Below are 15938 nucleotides of genomic sequence, written 5' to 3'. Positions count from 1 at the left end.
TCTCTTATTGATAGTGTTTAAATGTATCTTGTTTTGTTCCCATTTTTGGGGAATTAGCATCCCACAGAAGCTACAAAAGGGAAGGTGGCATTTGCATGTAATGGCTGCCCCTGGCAGCTTGGGGCTGGGTGCTGTTTGAGGGTGTTCGGAGCAGGGCTTCTGTTGTCTGTCAGCACAAGGACCCTTTCCCTGTCCCAAAGCAGCTGCAATGTTCAAAGAACTGCAGAATGGCTTGGGTTGAAAGGATATCTGAAGACCATATAGTTTGAACTCCCTGTTGTGGGCAGGGCTGGCACCCTCTGCCCAGGGCCCCATCCAGTCTGGCCCTGATCACCTTCAGGGACAGCTCACCCACAGCTTCTCTATTGCTTAATATTGCATTGGGGTTGATAAGTCAAGCATCTCTGTAATCTAGGCATGTTTTATTTCTTTAAATACTGCTTTTAGAACAGTTCCTGCATGGGAGAAAAGTAAAAAGGCCTGTGTTAGTAACTGAGATTCCCCTATCTTCTGTTTTCCTTTTGTCCTTCAGGTTAGGGACTTGCACAGGTTGTGTTGTTCCTGACTTAGAGTGGCACGCTGAGCTCTGACACACACAATGACTTATGCTGGTGCCTGCAGCGTGATCCCTGTAAAATAACCAACAACTCCTCTGGGATTTTGTGGCTCTTGTGCAGGATAACTTTGAAGGACGTGGAGCTAGCACATAGAGGCCAGCTTTCTGTACTCTGAGCGCCCAGCTGCTGGCAGATTGCTGGGCCTTGTTTAGGCCCTTTAAGCTCCAGCCTGACTGATGGCTGTGGTGTCCCAACACGCTGCCACTTATCCTGCTCTTGGCTGGGCTGCTGTGCTCAGTTGACTGTCCAGGATGGCCAAGGATCTGTGCATGCTGCAGGCACAGTCTGGGAGCTCCAACTGTGTTAGTGATGTCACTTTTCATCAAATTATCGGGGGGGAGGCGAAAAAAAGGAATTCTAAATTCTCTTTTGTGTGCTTTTTGCAAATCAGCCTCTCTAGAAGGCTTACTTTTCTTGTGATAAATTTCCAAGTTGGGCATCCAGCCCCAACTGTGAAGAGCTAGCGTAAGAAAACAAACTAACTTCAGCCTACAACTGAGCACCTCTCGGATTTTATGACAAGTAGCAGTATCTGAGGAAGTGTTGCTATTAGCACTTGGCCACCTTCCACTGGTGCTTGGAGACAGACTAACAAGTTTGTGGCATGGAAAAGAGTAGGTCTGACTTGTTGGGGAAGAACTGTGGAAGTTCTGTAGGGACATACTGTGTGTTCTCTTTGGTAGCACTAAAATACTATTTAATCAGAAATCTGTGAAAACCTTCCAAATGTAACTTTGTTCTTGTTGCCAACAGTTTAACATGAAATTTCAGTTATATTTTGCTAGTATTCAACAGAAACCTGGGATTGAATTTAGGGAGTATGTTGCAGGCAGTGGGAGCAGTGGTTGAATTTTGTGTAGGGGTTAATAAATGTGTAGAGAAGTGAGAGGATTAAATGGGATTTTCCCAAGAGTAGGTGAGTGTGTCAGCTTGAGGAAGCACAAGTCTTCACAGTGCAGGCTGAGCCCTGAAGGGCAGAGCATGAGGTGCCCTCTGCCAGCTGACCAAGCTTTGCACCAGCCTAGAAAAAAAGCTGCCTCCTCATCTTGTGGTTGGTCCCAGGAAATAATTTTCTTCTCTTACCTATCAGTGGCCTAGCAGGTAGAGGTATCTTTCTGCAGTGAGATGTTTTTGACCTCTGAGAGTGGAAAAGGGAGAAAAGACTGCAGTGTAATTTGTATAGTCATCTTCCTTTTTGGTAAAAGATGAACCCAGTGGTGAATAAGTAGTTGAAAATGTAACTGTTAGGAACATATACATTCTTAACATTTTCATCTCTTTGGATGCCCTTGATAATTCTGTGTTTTCTTCAGCAACCATTCCTTTAATAAGACCTGGGTAAAAACATATAATATATATACATAAATGTACTATGTTGAAATGCAGATTGTATATCAAGAACAAGAACTTCAAAGTGGTAGGAGTATGTAGTGCTTTATAAGGAAATAATGTTCAGAATTCACCTAGGGATCACCTCTTTATTCCTTCCTTAAAGCAGCAAAAGAGTATGTTTGGAAAAGAAGAAAGTACTGTTGATGTTCCGGGGGGGGGGGGGGGGGGAGGCAATGGGCTGGCTGGATGAATCAGTCTTAGCAATTTAAATATAGTTTCAGTTTTAGGAAGTAGCAAACTATGAATTGACTGACCATTCCTGACCATTTTGTTGTCTTTAGTACTCTAAGATTTTGTTTCTCATGGCTCTTCATGTATTTCATGTTTGCTGTTTTGATTTTTTACAGGGATAAAGGGAGTGGGTATGATGTTTCAGAATTCTAAGGAATTTTATTTAGAAAAGTTCAGTTTCTTGAGCTTTTTAAAGAAAAAGACAGCTATGTTTTAAAGTCAGGCAGAGAAGTAGGGGTTTATTCCAAAACAGTCCTGACCTTGCTCCTGTCTGGCTTGGCCAGCTGTCTAGGAAACACTCACATTATGCAAATCTTTTTGAAGCTACCCTCTAATAAGCGAGGTATGATTCGGTAATTGGTATGGTAACTAACCTGGAAAACTATCCTCAGCTTCGCTTGCCAGCTGGCTTCATATGTTCTGATGTTAATTGGTAAATTGATCTAGTGGAGAGAGGCTTGAAATGTTTACAGGCTTGACTGTGGTTAATTTTGGTGAATAGTGTATTTTTTAATTATTATTTTATATCTATGTATCTATTTTGCGTTTTTGGAAACACTTGTTTTCAGAGATTGTACTGTGGAAGATTTTTTCCAAGAAAAAATTGAAAATGTATTTTTATGAGTTGTTTTTCTTGGATGTAGATTTGTCTTCATGAATTTATGTATGGTAGGCTCTAAAATGTTGACTTGCTTTTTTTGTTCGTTTTCAAACTAAGGCAATGGCCCAGGTCTAACTTAAGAATACATGGCAGTAATTACTTATGATTCTATTGAACATATTAGATGTGGAGCATGGAAGCCTCAGTGCTTGTTTATGTTCTGGTTTAGAACCTGCTATTTTTACAATTCATTTTCTTGTATAAGAAGCCTTTGTTACTCTTAAGTACTTGGATTGTAATAAGGCCTTTTATGTTGTCGTGGGTTTCTCTGAAGACTGTTGATGAAACATAAGTGAATTGTAAGAACTGTTATTTAATGTAATTTTTGTTTTATAGGTTATTCAGCAATAGTTATGAACTCCCGTTTACGAGCCTTAGGTGGGAGGATAAATAACATACGAGCATCAGAACTACCAAAAGAGAAAACCCGATCAGAGATAACCTGTAACGTTCACTTTTTGGATGGCTCAATACAAAGCTTCAAAGTCAATGTAAGTTTGGAAAACTATGTATTTGTTTTAAATCCATTAATGTTCATTTGTAAGCTGAAGATCAAATATGGAACCCGAAGGTACGGGATTTCTACAAGATATTGAAGATGTAGCTTTGTCATTTCAAATTCCAAATTTACTGGTTATGAAATAGACTGGTAAAGTGATGTTTTAATTTTCTCTAAAGCAACAGACTAAGGTGTCGTAAAGTCTCATTGTGCCTGCTGTATCTGGTGAAAGGTCTTCTGCATGATATGGGAACAACAAAGAAATAGATATGCTGATTGTTATCAGCTATGAATAAGTAATTTGTATTTGAAGGGAACTCTATTATTAGTACTTTTTGCAGACTGATTTTATTTCTGAATTTTATCTGTTGGGTATTTATTGAAAGAAAATGAACTTTCTTGCCAAACAAGTGATTTTTTTTTTCATTCTAATTCTGTTTTTTTTTGTTTCAATACATACAGAATTAATCTAATATCTTAGTATGCATTTTATCTACTGTATACTTTTATGTCATAATACATGTATATGGACACTCATATACACGTTTTCACGTGTGTGTGTGTGTGTATATATATATATATACAAAAATAACGTATGTATATAGGCACTCACACACATACAGACATTGTTACAGAAATACAGTGTGAAGTAGCTAATGCTCAGGAATAGGATAGTGAGGGGTAAATGTATAAGAGAAGGAACAGTATGTGAATAGAGAATTTTCATTGTTCATTTCCAGCACGCCCTGCAAGATTGCCTTATCTGTCAGTTTTGAACAGATCTAGCCTAAATGTCCTATCATGCACAAGGACCTTTGAAAAAGGAGAAATTAAAACTTTTTGAAATCTCTGCATATTAGTATATTCTTCCCAGTGAGCAAGTGTTTACACAGCTTTAGGTTTAGCATTTGGTCTGAAATCTAACACTACATGCCTGAACTTTGTGCTTCTCTTTTCATCCTTTGAGCAGTGAGTTCTAACAATCATCAAAACCATTACAAATCTCAGGGCTCAGCTGATGTAGCTCTCTGCCTTGAAGGTACCCTCAGGGTGTCTCTGCTGATTATCTCCTTGATCCAAGGATCAGAAGGGACTCCTTCACTGCAGCTATAATGCTGAACTGCCCTGAGGTAGTACAGGACTCTTTGTTAAAAAGAAGCGAGGAGCATGGCTATCCAGGTACATTGTGTTAATACGAAGACCAGTTTCAGGAAGATTGATGTCCTTGGAATACTGAGCTATCATATTGATACTAAGGGAGCCTGCAGTCATCCATCAGGGCCCTTGTCCTTCCAGATTCCTTAACTTTGAGATCTGCCTCAGGGCAGGCTTTGCTACTTTCTGGTTGGGTCTATCTCTGGAAAGGATTAGAAGCAAGCTGTAGAAAATTCATATTTGAGTTCTGCTTACATTGACAGAAAAATTGAGCTTCCTAAAGCTTGTGTGCGTGTGTCTGTTTTCATGTCCAAGACCATTTGTTTTTATGTCTGTGAACAGAGAACTTCAGTCTATCAATGGAAAACAAACGTTGGCGTTTTTTCAGGGCTAGTTTGTGGGCTAGGGGTACTTGACTGATTTACAGTGATTGGATGTATGTTACATTTTAAGGTAATATTGGACTGATATTCATGTACATGTACATATGCTTTGCATTTGTAAACAAGATTGTTTTCACTATGAGTATGAAAAGTGAATGGAGAAAGGCAGAATGCTGAAAACTTGGCCTTCTTTCATGCAATAGGCCAGTGGGGAATAAAGGCTCCTCCGATTCTAATGACAGCAACTGTCACGCAGCAGTTATCTGAACACAGAATTCTTACAGCAAGAGGATTTATTTCCCAGGCATAGGAACATTTTAGAGAAAAATGGGGGAAAAAAAAATCAAGAGTAGAAGTAGTTCAAAAGAAACTTTCTTTGAGTTTAGGCAAACGTATATTCCAAGATTGTACGTTCTAATGTGTGATTGGCACTACACAGATGTTTAATACTGATGAATTTGATGTGAATTCAAATTTGATACAAAGATGATGGATTAAATAGTCTTAACTGTCAACCTATTGACACGCTGAAGAGAGGAAGTAATGTGCTTTGGAATTTTGAACTAATAGTGACATCTTAAAAATGATGGTACAATACTCATGAGATCACCACCAAATATTGAACCGTCTGTAGAACTGGGAGAATAGAAATGGGACTTTTTCTCTTCATTCTGTAGCAGCTGGATCATTTTACAGTCCCTGTAGTTCAATTTCCTCAAACTTTGTTAGCAAACTGTATAGACGTGGAAGACTTTTAAAATGGTAACTGTAGGCATCACTGTCTTTCTCCTTCATGGAACTTTCTCTTCCAAGTGATTGTATCTGTAGTAATCTGAACAAAAAGTAACCTTCCTAAATTGGAGCACTCGGAGGAGGAAGATGATTTTTGCTTGTGGAAATAACCCAGGGGACTTCTTGTCTTCTGAGAGACCTGAATATTGCTGCTAGATTTATTTCTGTGAATTTGTTCTTGTTAAACTTGTATGCTAAAGAATGCTGTTAGTTTGGCAGGTGAAAAGGAAGATTTAATTTCAAGGGAACTGTGTCACTTTTTTTTTTCTGAATTTTGACTTGAGCCTAGTAGGGAAAGTAGCCTTTCTTGCTATTGTTCACTGTTTTTTTTATGTTAAATAACTTACAGTTTTGATGAATACAAAATTTATATTGATGGTATCACAGAGTTAATTAGTATCACTTGTGGTACATGCTGTTCTCTTGGTCATTGTTATCAAGAAAATTCTTACTGGAGTACAAAGAGACCCACTGCTTCTTTGCTTGCAGTTCAAACAGAGATGTGTGTTAACCTTACCAGCCTGAAGTGGCCTGTCTTGTCTTTCCTATATCATGTATTTCACTATTTAGATGGAACGTGTCTGATGTCCATCCAAAGAATGGAAGGTGTATGTAAGCTAAAACTTCTGAGCATTATTAAAAAAAAAGAAAATAATAAAATAAAATAATAAAAAAAATAATAAATTGAGACCAAGACTTGACTGCACTTGGCATGGAATGTTGTATTTAATTCTATTCAAGTTTTTTGGATGTCTTCTAATATATGTTGGGTGTTTGAATTTTGTGGTAAGGTGAATTTATTTGTCTCTGAAGTTAACTCTATTCCACATGGGGAAGATAATATTTATCATCCAAATACATACAGGATGTGCCCATGTACCATGTTTAGATATGTTTAGTAGGTATTTATTGAGCAGTAATGCAGATTTATTTGCAACTTTTGATACAAACCTATAGGAATTTTCCGTTATTTCTCTACTTTGACTCATTTAGCAAGAAAGACCACTTGGGATGTATGCATCCCCATTTTCAGCAGACTGATCTTTGAGAAGGCCTAAAACTTAGTGTCAGTACTTCTAGAAGTACTCTTTCCTTTGAGAAGTAAAAGATTTGGCTGTAGTAATGAGAAGTCATAATAATGTTTTTGTGTATTTTTTTCCACAACATCTCAATCAAACTTCTTCAGTTGTTTGAAAAGGCATATGCTTGTTACAATTAGCACCAAGTTATTATTGCTATGTTTAAAACAATGAGCAGAGGTTTTCTTAAAGTGTTTTTTTTTTTTTTAATTGTGGGTATGCATTATGACTTTAAACTACTCATAGTAAAATGTGACGATAAAGGCATCATCGTTATCACTAGGTTTCCCTGCTGGATGTTGTTGGGTAATACTGGAGAGGTTAGTACTAATCTGCATTTCTGCATGTTGAAAGAACTGCTGTATGAAATTTCAGACTGGCAACAAATATTTAGTTGTATGTTGAGACAGATCAGGATACTCTATGATTGGAAAACAATAAGACAGCATGAAACTCGATGATGACTTTGAAGACAGCAAGAAAGTGATCTGGCCTACTGCAGGCTCGTTAGTCTGATCACTTCCTGGGGCCTGACTTTATAATAAATGCTGAAGGAAAGAATTAGCGTAGAGGAGGATTTTCTAAAGTTTGATCTGGTATGACTAACCTCAAATATGTATTTGTTAAATTGCTTTTAGACACAGGAAATGGAGTGGGTCAATATTCATTAAGCTTAGATAACTGCTTTGTGTGACTTTGCATGGGATAACACTGAGCTGTAGTGAAATCTAGCAGATTTGCAGGATGGGCAGGGAAGTGACTCAAGGTGACAGTAGTTCCTGCTGAAAAAAGATACAAGACTGGATGTTACTGGCAGAGTTCCTGACTGGCAAATTTCATTTATGTGCTATTTAATTTTTTTAGTAAATAAAAAAGCATAAGGTCTGAAGCATCATTAGTAATTAAAAAACATACAAACAAGGGAAAATCAGTGCTTTAAACTAAAAGCTTTCCTAAGTAGTATTGCTGTGGGTGGTTGGTAGTTTTGCTTTGGTTTTTTTTTTTTCTTTGCAGCTTAGTTTTCAGTACTAAAGAATAGAGGAGGAAGTCACTGGTGGCTCGATCAACTGGTATTGTGGCTGTGAATAAGGTGAGTGCTACTGTACATCAGGCAGGGATTTTGAGCCACTGTCAAGGAAGTATTAGCAGTGTTAGTCTTGGCATTAGGGCCAGACTCTGTGGAAAGTGACGTGCACAATCACAAGTAGACAAAAGAGACAAGTTCCAGCTTGGGTAGGCATGGAAGGAACAACTAGGATGCTTTGCAGAAGTCTGGTCCTGAGGAAAGAACAGGTTCCTTTGTTTATTCTAGTTAAACAAAATCTTACGAACTCTGAATAAGAAAATCGGGTGAGTAGATGATTTGCAGCAAGTGGAAAGAGAATTGTTAGGAGAACAAGTTAGCATGGATTTTAGAAGAAACTGTAGCAGTTTGTTCAATTTCTTAGGCATGTAGAAACCAATGGATGCAGGCTATGTGGTGATAAGTGGCTGTTTAAAGGCCTAAATCAAGAAGGGCCTCAGACAACAGATGAGGAACAGCAGATGAAGTAAGGTTGAATTTGCAGATGTATAGGAAATGCTTAAATGTGAGATAGTCATTGCCAGAATGTGGGGCAAAGCTCTTGCAAAGGAGGATGGGGATATGTGTTGCGCTGTCCAGTTAAGGTGCTGCTTTGTGTCCCTTATAGAAGTTAACAAACTGCAAAGGATTACTTGCATATTTACCCTTCCATTCGGAAGAACTAACAGTTTTCACATGCGTTGGATTTACAGTTCTGAGGACAGCAGGTCTTTGATCATACAAGCTGATGGGGAAGTACTTGATATAAAAACCAGTGAAGGGGTTCTTTCTCTTTAATTTCTAATAAGCAAGATCTTGAACTTTTCTAATAATTTCCTGCTGTAATTAAGGAGCTCATGTGGTAGCACAGACAGACAATACGAAGTATAAGCTGTGACAGCTTTAAATATTAATTTTAGTGTATCCAACATAAGGTGAAAGCAATTTCAGGACAGACTTAAATGGATCTGAATGATGTGTAGCTGTGAGGTGATTAACGCCTCTACAAATGCAAATTAATTCTATGAACACAATACCTGTAGCACCAGAATAAGGATTGGTGGATGTCAGAAAATTGAAATAATGGAAACTTCCTTTCAGAGCAGAAACAAGAAAATATCCCAAGATGGTACTTGCTAACAGTACTCTAGGATGGAATGTGCATAATTTCTTACCTCGCTGTAGAAAAGGAATAGCATTATTAAGAGTTTAACTATTCACTGTAAGGATTTGTAGGGTTAAGAACTTGGTTCTAACGTCCAGTTCAGCTGAGAGGTGTTCATGTTGTTTTGCCTTCTTCCTATGGAGGAGGGGAGTAAAAATACATTATAAAGCATTTGATACTTCATAGTGTTTGAGTACTGTGTGTATTAGGACTGTCTACTGGAATGGATGTCAAAATTCAAAAGCAGAGACGTGATGACATTCTTAGTCTGTCTCACTTTATCGCTGGATCTGAAACTTGTTTATGTGCAAAAGAGACTGAAGATTGTGCAGCATGAGCTGTGTGAGTAACTTCTGGTTATGTAGAACTGAAAAATGATGCATCTGTTTCTTAAAAAAGAAAGGCTAAAGTAAGTACAGTTTTACTGAGGAAAAACAAAACAAAACCCTCAACTGCAGGAATTTTGACAACTAGAAAAGATTTTAACAGTGGAAAATGACTTCTTATGTGGCATAGATTTCTGGAGTGGGTGCTTGACGTAGGCACTGTGGAGAATTTGTGCTTTTGATATCAAAGAGCAAGGATTGGAGTACAGAAACGTGATATTAACTGCTTGTGAAAAGAAGTGGAGAAGAGGAGGAAAAAGGAATGCTAGGCAGGTAAAGTAGCAGTGGCTGTAGATTTAGGGTTGGGATTCAGAATATTGAAACAGGGAGGTGCTTGGTTTTAGAGGGAAGGAGTAAAAAGGCTTAGCACTCTACTTATGGCAGAGGAAGAAAGGTATGCCACTGAGGGAAGGTGGAGAAAGAGAGAGAAGGTGAAGATGTCTGAATTGGATTGAAAGACCAGAAGCATTAAAAATGATACGGGAATTGGGAGGCTGTGCTGTTGAAAAGGAAGGGTATTGTGGATGTTGGAACTTAGAGAAAATCAGCAGTATAATCTGCTCATCACAATCTTCTCTTTGTCTGTTTGTAACAAAACTCCAAATTCCCAAACTCTTTCAATTGAAGTGTATGCATCATTCTAAGTAATTACTGCTTTTGGTTACAGAATAACCATTAATTTCTCATTTAGCTCAGTGTTAGAAGAATGCTCCAGAGATGCGAAGTCATGCTTCGGATTTGTGCAGGCTTCATGTGATGCCTCTTGACAGGTTTTAATATTCTGCTTCCAAGAAAAAGAACAAGCAATGTTACCAACAAAAAAACAAACAAGCAAGAACACAGAATTCTGGGCAGCGTAACCTGGAAAATGTCCATTATTTCAGAGGTTCATGGTTGCTTTTGCTGTTTGCATTGGGAGATCTTGTGTACATGTATTGATACTCTCTCATAAATCTGTCTTTGTGTAAGAGCCCACCTCACTTACAGTGCTGGACAGGACTGCCTTCAAAGTGCACATCATGGTCATGTGTGATGAGGAATGCTTATTGACACGCTTTTTGCCTGTCGCTGAGATGCTTCAATTTTTATGCTGAACTGAAGTCTGCTATTTCAGGAGAAAAAAAAGAAATTGGTTTTGATAGGTGCTGTAGTTTGAATGTCCCAAGGAACATTAGAAAGGGGGAAGTAGGAGAGCCAGTCAGAGGGAGAAGGCTAGTCTCATATGTAAGAGTTAAGCATTGCCTACATTTTTCTTCTTGTGTGACATTGCTCTAGAAACTGGACATAGCTTTTCATAGGCCAGTAATTGTCTGCGATTACCTTACCTTTTGTCTGGAGTCTGGTAAAGAAGTAGTGAGCAATCAGATCTCAGTGGGGTTGCTGGAGCTCTGCTCTAGCACTAGCAAGTACTGAGTAATATTCAGTACTTCCAAATAAGGTGTGTGTCTGTCACTTGAATCTTTGGTTTTCTTATCTTCTAAATAAGAATAATGTTTTTATGAGATAAGGGAAGACTATGGATTACGTTAACATTTAAAGCACACAATTATAGTGCTGGTGCACTGTCAAAAACAAAACTTGGAAAAACAAGTCAAAACAAGAACCAACAAAAAAGCCAAAAACAAACAAAAAACAACAAAAACCAGAAACAGGTAAATCTGTCTTCTGATCAGGACCTGATTGTTGTATAATAAACAAGGTTTAGACAACCTAGGGAGTTGAATGCCGTATTGTGTTGAATGCTTGAGTGAGCACTCTTACACACTGAATAAGGCCATCCACAGAGATGTGGTCACTATAATACATGTGCATTGAGTCCTTGGATTATTTTTTCCTTATCAAGGAAAGTACTTGTGTTGTGGCATGAAGAATTTTCCTCTGATGTCACTTTTGTGCACTTATGCAACATACTTCTGTTTTTAAGAATAAAATTGAGAAGATCGTATGAATTTTTACAGCGTATGATTTTCTTCTAATAGGCAAGATGCCAAGCATTCTGGCTTGGTTTGACTACATTTGAAGTGCTGTACAGTGTTGCAATATACGTTACATGTTAGCTTATTTAAGTTCCCAGTCTTCTTCAGAGGTTTTTGTTTGTTTTTTCTTTAATAGCATTGATTAGTGTTGCTCTTTGCTGGAAGGTGGTTATCAGTATTCCACAATGCAGTGGTGTGAAGATAGGCTAATTTGATTTCAGGAAAAAAATACCATGCTTGCACATCTTGATGTCCCATGGAATTCCCTGGTGACACTGGTTCTTCTGGAAATACCTGACTGAACAGATGTCTAATCCGAAAGTGATGTGGTGTTGTGGTAGTAGGGTCAGTGAGAATTCAAGCTGAAGTCCGGGATCTAATAGCTAGAATGAGATCTTCCTCCTGCCTCTTTTCTTCATTCTGTTGTATACAAACTTTCCCTTGTGAAAACTACATGGAAACAGAAAGAGCAGCTTTTGGGATGACATCAGGAGCCACAGCAGCCTCGTGTGGCTGTAAGCCTGGATTGCAGGTTACTACTCCAGAGAATAGCATTGCTCCTAAAGACTGATTGAGGGAGGGATGACCTGCATAAAAGTCAGTTACTGGACGGACCTTAATGACGTGTGTTCATACCAATTCACATTGTGAGATTTAGGATGCCTAATCTGTTTGGGTAGGAAAGTCTCTTTTATTAAAAACAAAAACAACAACAACAAAAAACTTTCATAATAAAGCTCTTACATTGTTGAGAAACTGAACAAATGAATTAGCTGCTATTGTTATTCACAAGTGGTTTATTTTTTCTTAAATAAAACTTACTTCATTATTTGTGTCTTACAGTGTGTAAGTGTTTCACAGTTTCACTTCTAAATGTTTCTTGTTTTCAGAAACAAGACACTGGTCAGATTTTGTTGGATATGACCTATAGTCAGTTGGGTGTGACAGAAAAGGAATATTTTGGTTTACAGCAAAATGAAACTTCAGTAGATTCACCTGTAAGTATAGTAAATAATGAATGTGTGTGTATATATATATGTACACATGCATATAAAAGTAAACATCCATTATTTGTAAATATTTTTAATCAGTCTAATAGTTTTTCATTTCACAGCGATGGCTTGAACCAAACAAACCTATTAGGAAGCAGTTAAAAGGTAAGACTTGGCTTTTATTTCTTCATTTTAACTGTGTAGTTCAGCTTTTCTGTCTTCTTTTGAATAGAAGGAATGCAGTTGCTGTTATTGTATGCATATGTTAGATTTTCTTTTAGAGCAAGTCTTACCTCTATCAATCTTTCAAGCAGAACTTTTTGCATTATCTTCCTTCTCCCTGAGTGCTGTTAGGAACTGGTGAGCCGCTATCTGTGCTGTAACAGTGTCTGCAACAGGCTTCTCAGCTTTGTTGGGCATCAGGGCTGTGAAAACAGTAGTGAGTTTATGGTGTCAGTAGATTCATCCTTACATGGAAGATAAGAAAGAGAGAATGTAAGGGAAGCCGAACCAGTTTCATGTAGAGGTTCTGGCCAACTTTTGTCTCAGGTAACATAAGAAAACTTAATTTTATGCTTGTTTTTAACAAACAAACAAAAAAATGTACTTCCAAGTCCATGCATTGTACTAGTCTTTTTTTGTTCATAAACAGTTTTGAGTAGTTCAGAATGTTTACCAAAAAGAAGAGCTTGAGAACAGTCCAGCCAGCATGCTACAGCATGTACAGCAGCCTATAGAATGTAGCGTAGTAGAACTTGAGTGACAGCGTCCCAGTTTGTGTTGGAAAACTTGAGCTATGCTTTTAAGATCTCTTATTTTTACTTTGTGCTGTAGGTTGTGTAGGAATTCAGATAAGAAAACATGAGAAGTTAACACTGTGAACTTCTGTTGTTTCTTTGTTTTTCTATACTTAAGAATTACCCTGATTGAGATGCTTCGTATACATTTGCTGCTGTTTCCTTTTCTAATAATTAATCAAGCAAAGCAGCAAAGATAACTAAATAGTACTTTTTGTGTAAAGTACTTAAAATGAAAGCATCATAATATATAAGGATATTTTCTTCTTGTGGTTGGTGAGGGGGATCAGGAGAGACTTCCCTCAAATTAATAAGAAACCACGAGTAAAATACATGGGATTACTGTGTGATTATTTGTGTAACTTTTTTGTAAACATAAACGTAAGAACTTTGAGTGTATCTTTTTAAAAAGAAAATTGATTTGGTGTTCTAAAATGTTTTAGGAGGTTTTCCCTGTACCCTTCGTTTTCGTGTAAGATTTTTCATACCTGATCCTAACACACTTCAGCAGGAACAAACCAGGTAATGTCTGATGTTTGATTCCATAAACTAAATATGTGTAAAGCCCTCGTTTCCACCTCAGCAGCATGGCAAACTACAGTATGTTAGGTAGTATTACATAGCATAAACTTGTACAATTCTTTATATTAAATGTGTTTAAAATTAGCAGGTTTGTGTAATGCTCATAATAAGTGGTTTCTGCTGTAAGCGGCCCTCAATTCCAAAATACTGGTAGAGCGTTAGTTAGTTACAGAAATCTTTGTTTTATTTGCACCTTGGATTCATTTCTGAACCTTTCATGGCTGACTGTTGTGCTTTCCTTCTTTTCTAATCCCTAAATTAACCAGATGCAACGATTAAAATGTGGGAATTTCAGTGATTAAGCTGTCTGCGTGCTCTAAGCATATCAGATTTTTCTTTGTATGAGCACTGAGTCAGTTCTGAACGTGTGTAGTGGATTTGTTTCTAGGGATGTGAGAGGGCATTGTTTGTTTTGTTTCAGGAAGAGCAGATAACAGTGTTTTCTAGATCCGGCATTTCTGAAACACTTTGTTTGTCTACTAGTTAATTTTAGTATCTTGAGAATATAAATAGTACAGCATTATAAATGATTATTACAGAAAAATTAAGTAGTGGCCGATTTTGATATTTGCTTTGTATGCAGTTGTAAACTGTTCTGCAGCTCTTAAATTAGCAACAAGATGAGGAGAAAGGTTTTAAACTGGAAGAGGGTAAATTCAGTCTAGATATTAGGAAGGAATTCTTTACTGTGAGGGTGATGAGACACTGGGACAGATTGCACAGGGAGGTTGTGGATGCCCCCTCTCTGGAAGCACTGAAGGCCAGGCTGGATGGGGCTTTGAGCAACCTGGTCTAGAGGGAGGAGACCCTGCCTGTAGCAGTGGGGTTGGAACTAGATGATCTTAGAGGTCTCTTCCAACACAAACCATTCCATGAGTCTATGAAATTATTCCAAGACTTGCTCTCTGTGATTCTTTACTCCCAGCTCTCCAGTACTGTTCTCAAGTAGCGTTGTCAAACACTCTAATATGAGCAAAGCTAAATGGCTCCTGGGGGATTGTTCAAGAGCTTTTGTCAGTGTATGCTCCTCCACTGATCATTAAAAACAGTCCCAAGATAGACTCTCACAGAATGTTTAAAAGAAATTATATCCCAGCTAGGTAATTTTGAAAGAAAAGGAGCCTGATTCTGTAGTGCTTTGTATTTTGCAGTGTTTGTTATGTCACTAATACTGTGGTTCTACAGTTGTAGTATTGATGGTCAAAGATCCTTAAAACTGTTGTGAGAGAGAGAGAGTGGGTGTGTAAGTATGTATTTGTAAATGCCACTAAACTTTATTCATTTGTTCTATAGTTTGTCAGGGAACTTACCTCCATAATAAAATAAAATGAATACTTTTAACAATTGAAACAATACCTTTTAAATACCAGTGGTTATTTTCATTTTTAAAAAAATATTTTCTAGGCACTTATTCTTCTTGCAACTGAAGACTGACATTGTGGAAGGAAGGTAATAAGAATCTTCAACTTCTCCATAATTCTCTTTAAAAACAAAACCAAACAAATGAGCCTTTTTTCTGAGGGTATCAATTGCTGCTCTAAAGATGTACCTCGTGAAATACTGCTTATAAAAACATGAGTTGCTTGGAAACACTTCAAATTTTCGTGTAGCTGACTAAGAGCAGTTTATGAGTCTGTTGTGAATGAGCTGTGGGAGATGTTTCTGCACATACATAAATTTCATAAATAGTAGTTCATGCTTTCGTTTCTCTTTAGTCTTGGGACATCTTCCCTTTATAATGAACATTTACCCGCTGGTTCCTTTGCTCAATTCCTTTGTATTTGTATGAAAAGTTGGTTCAGATATTTGCTGCCAAATAGAAATTGCTGCTAGGATCTCTTAGTAGGTGTTGGTTATGGAATTACATCTGAACATTAGATCAGAGCTGTCTTTGTACTGGCATTTGGCTAATATTAGTGTTTGTGTCTACTTTTAAATGTATTGGATGACAGCTATTAAAATGATGTTCAGAGTCACATGAAAGTCCCTTCTTTGGTTTCCAGAATAAGCATTCACCAAGAATATGTCCTTTTAGGATGAGGTACATCTATTCACCTAAGAAGCTTTTAAACAACTAATCTCTGCAGTCTGTTTGGTTTGATGGTTAAACTTAACAAGAAAAAATCAGACACGATTTGAAGATAAACAAGTCTTTACATGCTGAAATA

The 15938-nt window shown here is 37.6% G+C and overlaps 1 protein-coding gene across 7 annotated transcripts in view; it reads left to right on the top strand.

The window, feature by feature from the left end:
* PTPN3 (protein tyrosine phosphatase, non-receptor type 3) overlaps nt 1-15938 on the top strand; it is a 159257-nt gene that overhangs the window by 65635 nt on the left and 77684 nt on the right. For 4 of the 7 annotated variants that reach the window (XM_015282340.4, XM_046935370.1, XM_015282341.4 and 1 more), the window contains exons 2-6: nt 3238-3392; nt 12290-12397; nt 12499-12556; nt 13632-13710; nt 15175-15219. In XM_015282340.4, the coding sequence (XP_015137826.1) occupies nt 3238-3392; nt 12290-12397; nt 12499-12556; nt 13632-13710; nt 15175-15219 (445 nt within the window). The remainder of the gene's footprint in view (nt 1-3237; nt 3393-12289; nt 12398-12498; nt 12557-13631; nt 13711-15174; nt 15220-15938) is intronic. The other 3 variants (XM_419047.8, XM_040695500.2, XM_040695501.2) reach the window with 1 other exon arrangement.

The sequence above is a fragment of the Gallus gallus genome, chromosome 2 (genome assembly GCF_016699485.2).
Source record: "Gallus gallus isolate bGalGal1 chromosome 2, bGalGal1.mat.broiler.GRCg7b, whole genome shotgun sequence".
In the NCBI taxonomy this organism is placed as follows: Eukaryota; Metazoa; Chordata; class Aves; order Galliformes; family Phasianidae; genus Gallus; species Gallus gallus.
This window is presented reverse-complemented; position numbering and strand designations above follow the sequence as displayed.